Genomic DNA, 16,054 nt, shown 5'->3' on the forward strand with positions numbered 1-16,054 from the left:
CCAGCAAAGAAGAAGAACCAGTAGCCGGACCAGCAAATGAGCTCTAGTTTAGCCAGTAAAGCTTTAATTCACTCAGCCGGGTAACCAACAAATGAACCAGCAAAGTTATACTTAGACGGACCAGTTAGTTCAACCAGCAGATTTTAGTTCAACTAGCATACGAAACTTAGTTCAACCAGCAGGTGACATTTTTTTCTTTCTAAACGGCTAGCATGCTGATACGATTCAAAGTTTACTTACGCTTTCAATAAACCGGTCAGGTCATGTGCTTAACACATGCGTGACTGTTCTAGAAAGTTAGCTGTCTAAGAAAGATTCTCGTCTATCATTGGATGCTTTTTATCATGGGAGGAGTACTACCAAATGGCAGGCTTTTTGCAGATTGTGTCCTTTATTCTTATTGGCTAATTTGTAATTGTTTGTCCTTTTTGTCTCCATTTTCTTTTTATGTTTTTGTCTTATCTAGAAAGTACCTGTTATGCTTCTCTTATAAATAGAGAGCTCTTGTAATTGTAAAACTCAGTTGATGAATGAATGAAAGTTTGATAGAGCTTATCTATTTACAAACTCTCTGTGTCTTTACGAATCTTTGATTCTGGTGGCTAGGGATGGCAATGGGCGAGAAAAAACCCGTGATCCGCAGGTACCCGATCTGCAATGGGCGGGTAAATTCATTAAATCTTACCCGAGGGCACGGGTACGGGTAAAAATTTATACCCGCCAACAGGTCGCGGGCGGGTCGCGGGTATATACTACCCGTCGCGGGTAAAACCCGACCCGTGAATACATGAGACTTTTCCTAAATCTACCCGCGAGTTTATACTTACAATTATTAGTTTTGAAAGTTAATATACTTGTAATTGAATAATGATTAATAATTTAATATTATATACAAGTAAAAAACTTAATTTTCATGTCATTTTAGATATAACTTGTACATATATTTTTATAATTAATAAAATTATTTGGGTTTTCTAATAAAAAGTTGTATATATTATTACCCGCGGGTGACGGATACCCGCGGGTCACGGGCAAAACATTTTTACCCGCAGGCGGGTAACGAGTCTCAACGTGCAAAAAAGAAACCCGACGGGCGGGTCGCGGGTATATAGAACCCGTGCTCGTTACCCGCGGGCGCCATCCCTACTGGTGGCTAAGAGTGGTTTCTTTATCAGTGTTTGTGGTGTTACTTTATCAAACATTGTGGTGAAATTGAAATCTTCATATCTGATATTATAGTTGTGGTGGAATCTTTATCAGCTGTAGTTGAAGGTTTGGAGTGTTTCTAGATCTCTAATTGTGGTGGTATCTTTATCAATTTGGGATTTAGATTCTTTTATCCTTTGTGTTCTTAGTTCAAAGTTTATATTATGTTTCGGAGCTGTTACTGTTATAAATTGGGGGTTTTGTGTTCAGATCTGTTGGGTGAAGAAAGCTTGTTCCAAATTGCGTCTTTAAAAGTCATAATTACGCATCAGATATGAATATCATGAATTTTTCATAGGTGATATCAGATTCTCAGCATCTGATGGATGCAGATGATTAACCTAAAATCCTTAAACTAACTATTTTTTTTCCTTCATAAGTACGTGTTGTGAAATTTCCATTTTTCAACTCTATCAGAAACTGAATTTCAAGAAGCATACCTTGTGACCACCACTGCCTGCTCCATCATGAAACGCATTCATATCAATTTCCATGTTGAACATAACTCAGATGCCTTTATATGAGCTTCTTCATGGCCAAACTTGTCTTTGCAGGCATCATGAAACGCTTACATATCAATTTCACACATGCCCTTCAATCCAATATTGGTACGACCACTCAACATATCCTGCAGATCCTGAAAACATAAGGACGATATATTAACATACTGGACCTTTATTAGACATTATGCTCATTGGGACAAGACGGGCGGGTCGAGGTTGACGGGTCAATAGAAAATGAAAAAAAAGTTAATATTGAGGGGCCAGACCATGCATATCCAACAACTGTATTTAAATACATTAGTGATCTATTGGCTAATTCTTTTTTATTTTATTCATTCGAGATAAAAACATAACCCAAATCAACTCATTCATATGTAAATAGATCAATATGACCACCTGTTACATGCATTGCAATAAGAAGGGAATACCTTAATCAACTCTTTGTGAGTTTCTTACAACTCACAATTGCATTGGTGTTCTTTAGTTTTAAGATCATTATTCAATTTGAATTCACCCTCTAAGTCTTCATTTTTTTTTTTTTTGCTTGTAGTTCATCATCCATCTTTTTTATCTGTTCTTGAACTGCTGTGTCATCTTTATTGGCCAGATGTTTCATTACCTGCAACTTTCATTTCCAGATTCTGCTTAGCATCAACTTCCTAACTCTAGTACCTTCTTCATTGCCTCTTTCTTTCATCTCTGTCACAAACAATCCAATAAAAAAAACATGAATGTTTAAAAACATATATCAAGATATTGGTAAAGTGTGTCATGCGTTTAAATTCTTAATTCTACCGTGAAGCTAAGATTACAGGTCAAAAGCACAATAATTGAAAATAAATAACTTTGAATTTCATATAAAAACTAAGATTACAAAAAACCCTAAAGTAACAAAATCTAGGAAAAAAAGGAAGAAAAATCAGTTAATTGTTAAAACAAAGAAGAAAAATTATATATAAAAACCAAAAATTGAAACTGAAACGTCACCTATTCAATCTGAAGAAATTCATGATTTAATTCAGCGCCTTCGAAGATTATGATTTTCGCAAGGATCGATTGAGACTTTAATCTGACGTTTTTTTTATGATTCTAATGTTTCAGGAAGGAAAGAAGCTACTGGCGTGGGGCTTTTTTGGGGTTCTAATTGTAGTGTGTTTTTTAGGGTTTTGAAAGAGGATGAAGATGGTGTTTCATACACCGGCTTTTTTTTTTTTTTTTTTTCTATAAACACCATGATGCGAATTTTAAATTCAAATTCAAATTCAAATTCAAGTATGTCTTACAGGTTAAGATTTAATTATGAATAAAAATAGCAACATGGGACAAATTTCTTCTTACTTTCCTATTATTTTTTTTCTTTTCTATAATTTCCTCGTTTCATTACGTATTAAGTTGTCTAGATCAAGATTAAACTTTAAATTCAAAATCCAATTTAGGGCCGAAGTCCAATTCAAAGTCCACACCATTCTTACGCGCTTACTCTCCCCTTGATGGCATCCCTTTCTTGATCTCTTCCACAATTAAACATTACACTGCCATCATCATCATCATCTCATTAATTAGTCAACAACACACAATTTCTGACCTTTCTTTCTTGAAAAATTCTTCTGTTTTTCATTTCTTAAGTTTGCTTTATAATCCCATTTTTAATCACTTCGCATCTCACAATTTCTAGGGGTTCTTCATTTTTTCAAGAATCTCAGGTATGGCTTTTTTATTTCTTGTTTATATTTTGAGTTTAGAACATAATCATTTCATACATGCTTCTAATTTTATGTGGGGTTTGTCTCTGTTAGTATGATATCATCCGTTTCTTGTGGTTTATGCTCCAAGTTCCAATTTTTTTTAAGTGTTCTTGATTTATTTGTGATTAATTGATGTGGGTTGTGGATTAGTTTCTTGAATTCTTTTTGGGTTTTCAATTGATTTCCTATTTCCTATTTTATTTGATTTATATTAATCTATTTTAGTATGTTAAGTTTCTATGCTTGTTTTGTCTGGTTAACTAATCTTGATAAAACATTGAATTAGGGTTGGGTGCACTTATTATATGAAATTTAAGAGTCAACAAGTTATGAACAATACCCTGAATAGTCAAAATAACAAATATCATCTGCTTAGGATGAAGCTAATTGTAATGCTAATTATGAACAAAAAAAAAACTTGGATCTACTTAAAAATGAAAAGGAATTTGAACAAAAATATAGTTTTTCCATACACAAGATCCATGGTTGATTTACCTTGAGAGGTAGCACAATCATTTGAATTTTTGATTTTTATTTATAAATTTCTTATCTAACCAAAATTAGATGCATGATCATGCTTTTCCTTTGTGTTTACCTTTCTAACCATAAACATTGCCTGAATGGGTATTCATTATTAGGTCTAAATTTCCGATTTTACAAACTTCAAACACCTCATGCATTTATTAAATTCATGCATTTTGAATCTTGAGATGTGCCAATTTATTTTCATTACTATTAATAGAATATTGTTTATCGTAAATCTAAGTTTATATTTGGATCTAATTCGAGTCATGTTCGTTTTTTTTTCCAGGATCCTCATTGACGTTGTTTAAGTTTTGTGTCATTGACTGATTAATTCTAATCAAACTCTCCAAACTCAAGGAAGGTTGAATATGTTTGGGCTAAAAAAACCTCATTTTCACCACGGTATTACTAAAAACAACTCAGTTGACCCTGGATTCCCTGGTCAACATGCTTCAAATCCGTTCGATTCTGATGACGAGTTGGACAAAAAGTCAACCCCAAACCCTGCAAGAAGGACATCATCTGAACCTTCCGTACTGACCCAAGATTCAAGATCCGCTCTTTTTGATGATGACGTTAAAGGGTCAGGGTACAAGCTTAGTTACGCTTCAAGAAACAAATACAAAAATGATTTTGTTGATTCTGGTGGTTTGGAAAACCAAGATGTGCAAGAATTGGAGCATTATGCTGCATATAAAGCCGAAGAGACTACAAAAACTGTCAACAGTGCCTTAAAAATTGCAGAAAACATACGAGAAGATGCCACTAAAACTATTATTACTTTGCATCAACAGGGTGAGCAAATCACTAGGACCCACATGACTGCAGCTGATATCGATCAGGATCTTAGCAGGGTATCATTCTTTTCTTTTCAATCTTATGATTACAATGTGGGCCATAGGTCAAAATGGGCTCAAGTTGAAACATGTATTTTTCGAAGTTCATGTCTAAATGGACCCGTATTGGGTTAGGTTGATCGTCAAGCGTTATTTGTCTATTTGTAAAACCTTCTCTGTATAATTAATTGATTTTTCTAATGACTGTTCTAAGGGCTGTCGTTACGGTGCAAAAAAAGACTTCTACCTTTTAGTGGACACCATGTAAAAAGTCAACATTAACCACTTTGTACAACACATTAATGCACCTAAAGATGGGCTGTCGTTAGAATTTTTTTATTAATATTCTAAAAATAGACTTTGGATGACTTTCAACTAGTTTCACTTGTTCGACCCGTTTGCATTTTGGCTAGTTCTTTTAATGTAGCCAGTTGACCTGTTTGGAGAAAACACAACCCAAGTGTACTCATCCATAAATTAATGGGTTGAAATTGCTACCCATATGGACCAGGGTTAGCCTTGCGGTATCTTAATATTTAAGTTATATGCTTTGTGATGCAGGGTGAAAAGCTTTTGGGTAGTCTTGGGGGAATCTTCTCGAGGACGTGGAAGCCTAAAAAGGGTCGTGCGATTAAAGGGCCGACAATTACAAGAGGTGATTTTAATACAATACTTGGGGTTAACACGATGATCAAATATTAGTCATTGTTTTATGATCTTTTTGCAAGTTAAAAAATATTAGATTTATATTAAAAATTTTCAGATGATCCGGCACTACGAAAGGGTGCCCATTTGGAGCAACGAGAACAACTTGGTCTTACAACAACTCCGTCTAAGGGACAACGACATTCACGAACAGTGCTTCCCGAACCCACAAATGCAATGCAGAAAGTTGAGGTATGTATTAATACTATTAATATTAATATATTAAATATTATTAGTTAATTTATTTTTTTAATATAATATGATAATAATAGAGTTCTTACGAATACATTCACATAATTATCTGTAAAAGCTATGAACTTTTTTTCTGAATATAAGTGTAGGGTTAATCTAACCTGACCTGTTGGAAAGAGTTGACCTAACCCATCTGACCCACCTTTATCAAATAACATGTAGTTAAACGTTTAAGATAAGTTCATTTAGGCTTCTTAATCTCAAGTTGCAATGTGAGATACTATTAGTTTCTAACTTAATTTGTAACTATAACAGTACGAGAAAACAAAGCAAGACGATGCACTATCTGACTTGAGCAACATACTCGGCGAACTCAAAAATATGGCTGTTGACATGGGTTCCGAGATTGAAAGGTTGGTGTTTTTTTCCCATGTCTACTCATGAACTCTGTTTATTTTAATAACTTTACTTTGTTTCTTGAAAACTAATTACGGATTTTTTTTTCAGGCATAACAAAGCTCTTAATCCTCTTGAAGATGATGTTGATGAGCTCAATATTCGAGTTAAAGGTGCTAATCAACGTACGCGCCGTTTGCTAGGAAAATAGTTTGAACAAGCATCTCCCTATCTTGAGTTTCACTTGACAATTTCTGTTATTTTGTTCATTGTCTGTATGATGTTGATAGACCGTTACGGATATACATTGAAATTTCTTATTAGCTTAATAGTCTTTGCCATTGCATATGTCTCTCATTTATCAGTTTTTTATCATCAGAAGTCATAATTCGATCCATCTGCTTGTGAGTTGGTTGATTCAGTTATAAAATGTCACAAAGGTAGTTAACTTTTGAAGAGGAAACATATCCTTATGTCTATGGATTCGTAACCCATTTGTTGATTCAGTTAATATTTTCAAAATCGAATAAAACAAATTGAGAAAATCGAAAATCGAACGGTGCCTGATATACTTATTTCATCAATTTTTTTTTGAACGGCAAATTTTCGCATCAAATACTCTCATTTGCGACCTACACATGTTAGGTAGGAAACTCCAAGGATTGACCCGGGTTGCTTGACAACTAATCGCGGGTTCCGGGTTGCTTGGCAACTAATCGCGGAAAAATCCTGGAGAATTGAACCCAGGTTGCTTGGCAACTAATCGCGGGTCTCGCTTGAAAACCACTAAGGTAATTTGACATTTGTAATTTGAATTTTGGGCATAAGTAAAATTCAAACAACTTTAAATCATGATATAATAATGAGACAATACAATGAAGTTACCTTGTATCCACTTCTAGGGCTAGCACCATAGCAGACAGTAACCATAAATGTTCCACTTACAAAACTTCAATTCACATATGAACTGTCATTAATAAAACCTGCATCATACCAAAGACTAAATTTCAATCCCATACTCAATGTTCAAGCTTTATCACTTGTACCTTCTACATAAAGATTTGTACATTCATCGGTCATCTTGTCATGTTACATCATGTACAAAAACAACTAGTTTGAGCAACCCAGAAAAGGTACTGCATAGATTACAATAAAATTCTTGATTTGGAATTCACAAAGTCCAACACTCTGTTGCCTGCATTGAATATAACCTGAAAGAATACCATCTTTAACCAAACATATAACCATGTCTGCCAAATTCTATGGATCCCAATTTGTCACAAGTACTAAATACCTTATAAAAGCTACACTTTTTGTCACCAAACCTTACAGAATTCATTGATGATTAAAAGCAATATCCAACTAACAACTCAACACTCCTTATATATGAGTACCTTGTTCATACAAATGAGTCAAGACACCATAATCATCATCACAACCATTACCATCATGAAAAGATCGTTTTACGGCCATCAGATTTTGGTAGCTGTGTATCTCTGCTGCATCATCGCAACATTGCGGGTACAAGGAAGGGCTCTTGTAGACCGTCTTGAAGTTAACCACAATGGTCAACATGGTCAACCTTTAAGGAATTATATCTCTTGTTTTCGACTAAAATATAGAATACTGTATGAGAATCTAAAATTGCCACCACCACCACCACCACATGTTAAGCCTGCTGCAGAGATTGGTACACGATTTGAGACGGAGAAAAGACTAGTTCCAGGTGGACCCAACCCTCTCCATAACTAAAGCTCATGTAAATCTTACTTAAAGCTGAAGAATATTTATCTTTTGTTTGTAGGAAATTGTCTAAGTAAAATTACTGACTTTTCGAACCACTGTACTTATTACATCTTGTAGATAAACGTTGGGTTTGGGCATATCGAATTCTGTTGTTTCATGTTTAGTTAAATCATAATGCATTTGGTTACAAGAAAATAGAGAAGTTTTATCGGATTTGTTCACGGACCTCTACTCAGGAACACTGCCCGAATGGATGTGTTCATGGTACCATCGATCGTGTTCGGGATTCCGCCTGAACGTGTGTGATACGTGCAAATGATGAGGTTAGTTGAAATAAATGATCTACTGATGCATAAAAAAATCGCCGGTTCAAAAAAAAAAAAAAAAAAAAAAGCACCAATAAAACATTTACATAGTTTTCGTAAACCATTTTTGTAGTATTATTTTTTTTATTTGCAAAATAGACTTTCATACTACTAAACATCCTAAGATATCAAGTATTTCTTCAATTTTAGCCTATGGCTAATTGAAGCTAACAAACTGAAGTTGAAAATCTTATAAACTTGTTGGTCTTTTAAAATTTCAGCAAAGTATTAAGTGCAAAGCCCAAAAAGTAAGTAAACTAAACACACCCTTAGTGTATTTGTCCTGTATGTTTCTACCCTTCTAAAATAAAGAAACATATACTCAAACAAGAATAAAGCTTGCACTAGTACGTAAGGATATTATACAAAGAAGTCAACAGTTTGGGTAAAAATCTTTAATTTTTTTTTTAATTCTAGTTATTCTGATTAATGTATTAATGTCATTATCCTCATTAGGGGAGGGTTCGGTTTGAAAGCGTAGATTACTATGAGTTTACCTTTTATTTGTAAATGAGAATAAATATTCAGATACGCCATCCTACTCATGTTAATACTAAAATGAAACATTTTCCCTTCAAGAGAGTTGTACCATTTAGCAGTGGCAGATCTAGAATTGATAGTCATTGCTGTCACAGGTTAAAACCCCAAAAACATTTCTACTATATGTCTTATTTCAATAGTGTCACTCAAAAAAGTGTACATCATTCAGTGACGTCACTAGTTAAAAACTCAAAAAAAATTCCACTACATCAAGTATTTCAGTGGTGTTAGTGCAACCACTTGGCCTAAAGTAGATCCGACGCTGCCCTTGAGAGAGTGGCTATTTTCCCAATGAAATTGAGGGCACTACTTTAAATTGAGTACGAAGTTCCACGGCCAGAGCATGTATGAGGTTGTCAATGTTGACAAAATTTGCACCTTTTACTAAATGCTGGTGAATCTCTCTCCATAATTTACTTTTTTATAACTGTAATATGAATACATCGAACCCAACAAGAAAATTGGGAACCGATAAACGCCCTAAATCAAAATCAACCCAATTCTTCATTCCGACTGAACAAATATGCTGAAATCTTTAGCACATGAAGCCTATCATTTTGTCGAATAATTTTCCGTTTTTGCAAACCGATAAACAGTTAGAAAACTTGTCTCCTTTTGCGTAAGCTTTGGCAGCTTCCACGTAACAACCTGCTAAAGTGAAACATTCTGCTGCCGACTCAAATACATAATTTTCCACACTTGTATAAATAGATTTTTCCTGCACAAATACATAATTAGTTAAAGGAGTACTCGGTCAAACATGGTCAAATTCCGCCAAAACTCAGGATTACTCGAAAAATCGGTCAAAACTCGGCTTAAACTCGGGAAATTAGTCAAAATTGGTCAAAATTCAATCATAATTTGTCAAAACTCAGTCAAATTTGGTCATAACTCGGTCAAAATTGATCGAGTCAAACTTGGTCAACGTAGTAGTCGCCGAGTTTCCGAGTGCTCCCTAAATAGTCCCAACCAATTACTCACAAAGTAGCTATTTTTGCAACCTTATTTGGAACCAATAAGGAACTAACTGCATCAAACGATAACAAATTTTGGTCTAGGTTGTGTACTGGTAACCAACTTATTTAGGCCTAAAACAAAAGTTGGTACCTTTAATCTGATTTCTTAAAACTTTGACAGTTATTTTAGTCTATACATAGTTTGTTATCATTTAAAGCAATTAGCCCTCAATCAAGCATTAAATTTACAGAGTTTATTTGTAAAAGAAACGTTACCAGCTTTTTCATACTCCCCAAAATCACAATAACAAGAAGCAGCAGGCTCGTGTCTCGCGATAGACTCGAACATTCCCGCAGCTTCTTTAAGATACGCTACAAAAGCTTCGGGATTTGTTCCTCGCATTTGATCGGCAGACGCTCTAAGACCAGACGCTTTAGCCAGTTTCTCCCACATCGCATCACCAGCTCTTTCGAAGCACATTGTTGCCATCACATAATTACTCTCATAAAACAGCTGAAAGCACATTAAAAAGTCTTCTAATTCGTGAATAAAAAAGTATAAAGAACTCACAGACTATATTAAAATTGTAGTAATAACATATCAAAATTCCACCTTTTTACCACGATCGCGCCACTCCTGCGGGCTACTCACAACCCGCATCGCCTGCGCTACCGAATCGTCGAGTTTTCTAACCTGAACGAGTCCCCTCATTTTCCAATAGTCAAAAACTGGTTTCGAAAGCTCTTCTTTGTTCTCACATATCCAAAGCCATTGCCTTGTTCGAGTTATAGCAACATATAACTGTTTCAGTTCGGAATATAAGACGCTATGTTGTGACTTACTGAAGCTCGGGAACGATTGCGGAAGTTTCTCATCGAGCCAATAGTGTTCCTTCATGTATTCATATATAACTCTCCATTGATCTTTCAATGGTGATGTCCCAAAAAAGTTGTATAACAATAAATCTTAAAAAAAACATAACAATCAAAACATAAAAAAGACTTTTAATAATAAAATAAAAAATTAAAAAATCCCACCACTTTTTATAATAAATCCACCACAGATATGCATTGACAAGTTATACTATATAACTCATTGTTAATAAGTGTGGTAGATATATCACCGCCCAATTCAAAAGGATCGTAGTAATACTGACCTGTAACTCGAGACCTTTACACTCGACGATAGTGAGAACAAGAGCATTTTTCCCTACATATTCACAAATCTCGATTTTAGCATCGATATCACGTACCAATATTACTTGTTCGGCACCAAACCAACGATTTCACCCCCGCTTCCGGTCCCACTTGAAATGTCCCGTTCATATTGATTATAAACGTTCCATATTAATTGATTTCGTTGCGAGGTTTTGACCTCTATATGAGACATTTTTCAAAGACTGCATTCATTTTTAAAACAACCATAACCTTTATTTTATCAATAAAGGTTTTAAAAATATTACGTAGATTATCAAATAATGATAATCTAAAATATACTGTTTACACACGACCATTACATAATGGTTTACAATAGAAATATATTACATCGACATATGTTTCTTGAATGCAGTTTTTACACAATATCATACAAACATGGACTCCAAATCTTGTCCTTATTTTAGTATGCAACAGCGGAAGCTCTTAGTATTCACCTGAGAATAAACATGCTTTAAACTTCAACAAAAATGTTGGTGAGTTATAGGGTTAACCTATATATATCAAATTGTAACAATAGACCACAAGATTTCATATTTCAATACACATCCCATACATAGAGATAAAAATCATTCATATGGTGAACACCTGGTAAGCGACATTAACAAGATGCATATATAAGAATATCCCCATCATTCCGGGACACCCTTCGGATATGATATAAATTTCGAAGTACTAAAGCATCCGGTACTTTGGATGAGGTTTGTTAGGCCCAATAGATCTATCTTTAGGATTCGCGTCAATTAGGGTGTCTGTTCCCTAATTCTTAGATTACCAGACTTAATAAAAAGGGGCATATTCGATTTCGATAATTTAACCATAGAATGTAGTTTCACGTACTTGTGTCTATTTTGTAAATCATTTATAAAACCTGCATGTATTCTCATCCCAAAAATATTAGATTTTAAAAGTGAGACTATAACTCACTTTCACAGATATTTCCTTCCTCGGAAATAAGACTTGGCCACGGATCGATTCACGAACCTATACAAATATGTACATATATATCAAAGTATGATCAAAATATAATTACAACCATTTTTATTATGTTTTAAAGATTTGAGTGTATTAAGTCAGTTGTCCTCGTTAATAACCTACAACTAGTTGTCCACAGTTAGATGTACAGAAATAAATCGATATATATTATCTTGAATCAATTCACGACCCAGTGTATACACGTCTCAGGCTAGATCACAACTCAAAGTATATATATATTTTTGGAGTCAACCTCAACCCTGTATAGCTAACTCCAACATTACTGCATATAGAGTGTCTATTGTTGTTCCAAATAATATATATACATGGGTCGATATGATATGTCAAAACATTTGCATACGTGTCTATGGTATCTCAAGATTACATAATATATTAGAATACATGTATAATACAATATAAGTTAGCTAGGATATGATTTGTATAGATTTGTTAAACATTTCCCGTAGCTAAAAAGATCAAAAATATCCAATCTTGTTTTACCCATAACTTCTTCATTTTAAATCCGTTTTGAGTGAATCAAATTGCTATGGTTTCATATTGAACTCTAATTTAAGAATCTAAATAGAAAAAGTATAGGTTTATAGTCGAAAATTTAAGTTACATGTCAATTACTAAAGAGGTAGTCATTTCCGTCGAAAGAACGACATCTTGATGACCATTTTGAAAAACATACTTTCACTTTGAGTTTAACCAAGATTTTTGGATATAGTTTCATGTTCATATGAAAAATTATTTTCCCAGAAGAACAACTTTTAAATCAAAGTTTATCATAGTTTTTAATTATCCAAACCAAAACAGCCCCCGGTTTCACTACGACGGCGTATATCCGATTTTATGGTGTTCATCTTGTTTCCAGGTTTTAAATCATTAAGTTAGCATATCATATAGATATAGAACATGTGTTTAGTTTATTTTAAAAGTCAAGTTAGAAGGATTAACTTTTGTTTGCGAACAAGTTTAGAATTAACTAAACTATGTTCTAGTGATTACAAGTTTAAACCTTCGAATAAGATAGCTTTATATGTATGAATCGAATGATGTTATGAACATCATTACTAGCTCAAGTTTTCTGGATAAAACTACTGAAAATGAGAAAAATGGATCTAGCTTCAAAGGATCCTTGGATGGCTTGAAAGTTCTTGAAGCAAAATCATGACACGAAAACAGTTCAAGTAAGATTTTCACTCGAAATAAGATTGTTATAGTTGTAGAAATTGAATCAAAGTTTGAATATGAATATTACCTTGAATTAGAAATATAACCCACTGTAAATAACAAAGGTTCCTTGATCTTAGATGATTATTTGGAATGGATTAGAAAGCTTGAAAGTAGACTTGCAAACTTGGAAGTATTCTTGATTTTTATGAAACTATACTTATGGAATTTATGAAGAACACTTAGAACTTGAAGATGGAACTTGAGAGAGATCAATTAGATGAAGAAAATTGAAGAATGAAAGTGTTTGTAGGTGTTTTTGGTCGTTGGTATATGGATTAGATATAAAGGATATGTAATTTTGTTTTCATGTAAATAAGTCATGAATGATTACTAATATTTTTGTAATTTTATGAGATATTTCATGCTAGTTGCCAAATGATGGTTCCCACATGTGTTAGGTGACTCACATGGGCTACTAAGAGCTGATCATTGGAGTGTATATACCAATAGTACATACATCTAAAAGTTGTGTATTGTACGAGTACGAATACGGGTGCATACGAGTAGAATTGTTGATGAAACTGAACGAGGATGTAATTGTAAGCATTTTTGTTAAGTAGAAGTACTTTGATATGTGTCTTGAAGTCTTTCAAAAGTGTAAGAATACATATCAAAACACAACATGTATATACATTCTAATGGGGTCGTTAAGTCTTCGTTAGTCGTTACATGTAAGTGTTGTTTTGAAACCTTTAAGTTAACGATCTCAATTAATGTTGTTAACCCAATATTTATTATATCAAATGAGATGTTAAATTATTATGTTATCATGATATTATGATGTATGAATATCTCTTAATATGATATATACATTAAAATATCGTTACAGCGATAATCGTTACATATAAGTCTCGTTTCGTAATTCTTGAGTTAGTAGTCTTGTTTTTTGATGATGTAGCGTGAGGGTACGAAATAGTATTATTTTTACTAGGAAATACTACAAAATATGACACAAGTTTTATTAATTTACGGATGGAATATACCTAAACCTTGCTACAACACTATAGGCAGTGTACCTAATCGTAGAGTAGTGTAGTTTTTAGTAAGTCCGGTTCGTTCCACAGGGAGCTGGTGAAGTTAACGCTATATTATTAAGTTTATTTGTAAAAATATATATATAAATAAGTAGTAGTATTATTATAAAATGGGGGTTTTACCGTTTAATGACCGGTTTGTCGATTTTAAGCGTAAAAATAAATGACAAAAATTAAAGTGCGTAAAATAAATTGCGATAAATAAAATGACAGAAAATAAAATGACAGAAAATAAAAGTGCGATGAAAAATACAATAAAACAATTATGCTTATTTAAACTTCCGTAATCATGATGTTTAACGTTTTGATTTTAATTAATTGTTACTCGGGTTAATTGTCCTTTGTCATGGTTTATTTGATACCTATCTGGTTTTTATCCATAATAGTCCATCGGTCATAAATATAAAGTGCGAGTGTCCTCGTCAAATTACCCTTATACCCGAAGTCAAATATTCCAACTAATTAAGGATTTAAACTGTGACGCAGTTATCACTTCTGTCAACAATTACACCAGTTATCACTGTATGTAATCTACCCCTGTTTTGATTAGATATGAATATTAATTTACCCACTTGATCAGTTTGAATAATCAATTACCCAACCCGAATAATTAATTAAATGATTATAATAGATTCCATATGAACGTCACTAAATAGGACAACCATAATCATTATTAATTATTAGGATAATTAATTTGAAGATAGGTTCGACAGACTCCAATGAGTTGTCACTCAATTAGACAATACCCCCCATCTATTAATAGTCAATAGTCCAATTTCCACAAGTGTCGGTCTTTTGCCCAAACCTTAATTATGGTACAAAATCCAATAACCCCGTCTTAATATTTAGTCAAACATCACGATTACTTCGGCTTAAATAAGCATAATAATGACTTAGCTACTAGACATTAATTTAAAAAGGAAGAACATAGCTTACAGTGGTGATTAATCGCGTAGCGTTACACGGACAGAGTTCCTACTTTAAAACCCGTAAAACATTTCTTACAATAACCCAATTATTATTAATCTTAAATTAAACTTAATATTATAAATATAAATATAAATTACATAAGAAAGAAATAAGATTGGAAGAAGGTGTGTTTTTACATTATGATTACAAAGCCTTTTATAGGCGAATTTAGAAATTGAATTTTCACTTATGACCCCTGAACTATGCTCAATTAATAACTTTTTATTATTTAATATTATTCTTATTATGAATTATTTAAATATTATATTTTATTCTTGTGCATAGTTGACTCGTAATTTTTACACCGTTGCGTCGAGCGTTGAGAGTTGACTCTGGTCCCGGTTCCGGATTTTCGAACGTCCTTGCGTACAATTTTATATTTTGTACTTTGCGTTTTGTAACTTGTACTCTTGTCATTTTTAGACGTTCCTCATCAATAATTTGAACCTTTTTGATTGTATCTTGTACTTTTGAGCTTTTTGGACCTTTGTGTCTTCAATTCGTCGTTTTCGCCTTTTGTCTTCGCACTTATTTAAAATAAACGAATATTACTTGAAAATGGAACAATTGCAACTAAAATCTTGTCTTTCTTGGGGGATTTTGCTATGAAATATATGTTCCTTTTTAGCCTTATCAATATCCCCACACTTGAGCGTTGCTTGTCCTCAAGCAATACAGTCTTGAAATAATATAATACATCACACGAATCACTTCTTTATTCTTCACACTTTGTACATCAGTGATTTTGATAGAGCGGTATAAACAATGATAGTAACGATATGGTTAAAGGTGGGTGTGTCATCCACAGTTGCCTTGGGTTTAGGACAACGACACTTGCAATCAAATAGCCGATTTACTTTCGGTTTCCAAAGCAAAGTGCACATTTGAAAGGCGGTTTACAGTCCCA

General features: G+C 33.5%; 1 protein-coding gene across 1 annotated transcript; it reads left to right on the top strand.

Annotated features, from left to right (window-relative positions):
- Nucleotides 1-3,158: 3,158 nt before the first annotated feature.
- Nucleotides 3,159-6,442, top strand: LOC139872026 (SNAP25 homologous protein SNAP33-like). The gene is made up of 6 exons (XM_071859813.1): nucleotides 3,159-3,412; nucleotides 4,266-4,833; nucleotides 5,377-5,470; nucleotides 5,579-5,712; nucleotides 6,028-6,125; nucleotides 6,220-6,442. The coding sequence occupies exons 2-6, from the start codon at nucleotides 4,348-4,350 to the stop codon at nucleotides 6,317-6,319; spliced, it is 912 nt and encodes a 303-aa protein (XP_071715914.1). The 5' UTR covers nucleotides 3,159-3,412; nucleotides 4,266-4,347; the 3' UTR covers nucleotides 6,320-6,442.
- The last annotated feature ends 9,612 nt before the right edge of the window (nucleotides 6,443-16,054 follow it).

The sequence above is a fragment of the Rutidosis leptorrhynchoides genome, chromosome 10 (genome assembly GCF_046630445.1).
Source record: "Rutidosis leptorrhynchoides isolate AG116_Rl617_1_P2 chromosome 10, CSIRO_AGI_Rlap_v1, whole genome shotgun sequence".
Taxonomy (NCBI): Eukaryota; Viridiplantae; Streptophyta; class Magnoliopsida; order Asterales; family Asteraceae; genus Rutidosis; species Rutidosis leptorrhynchoides.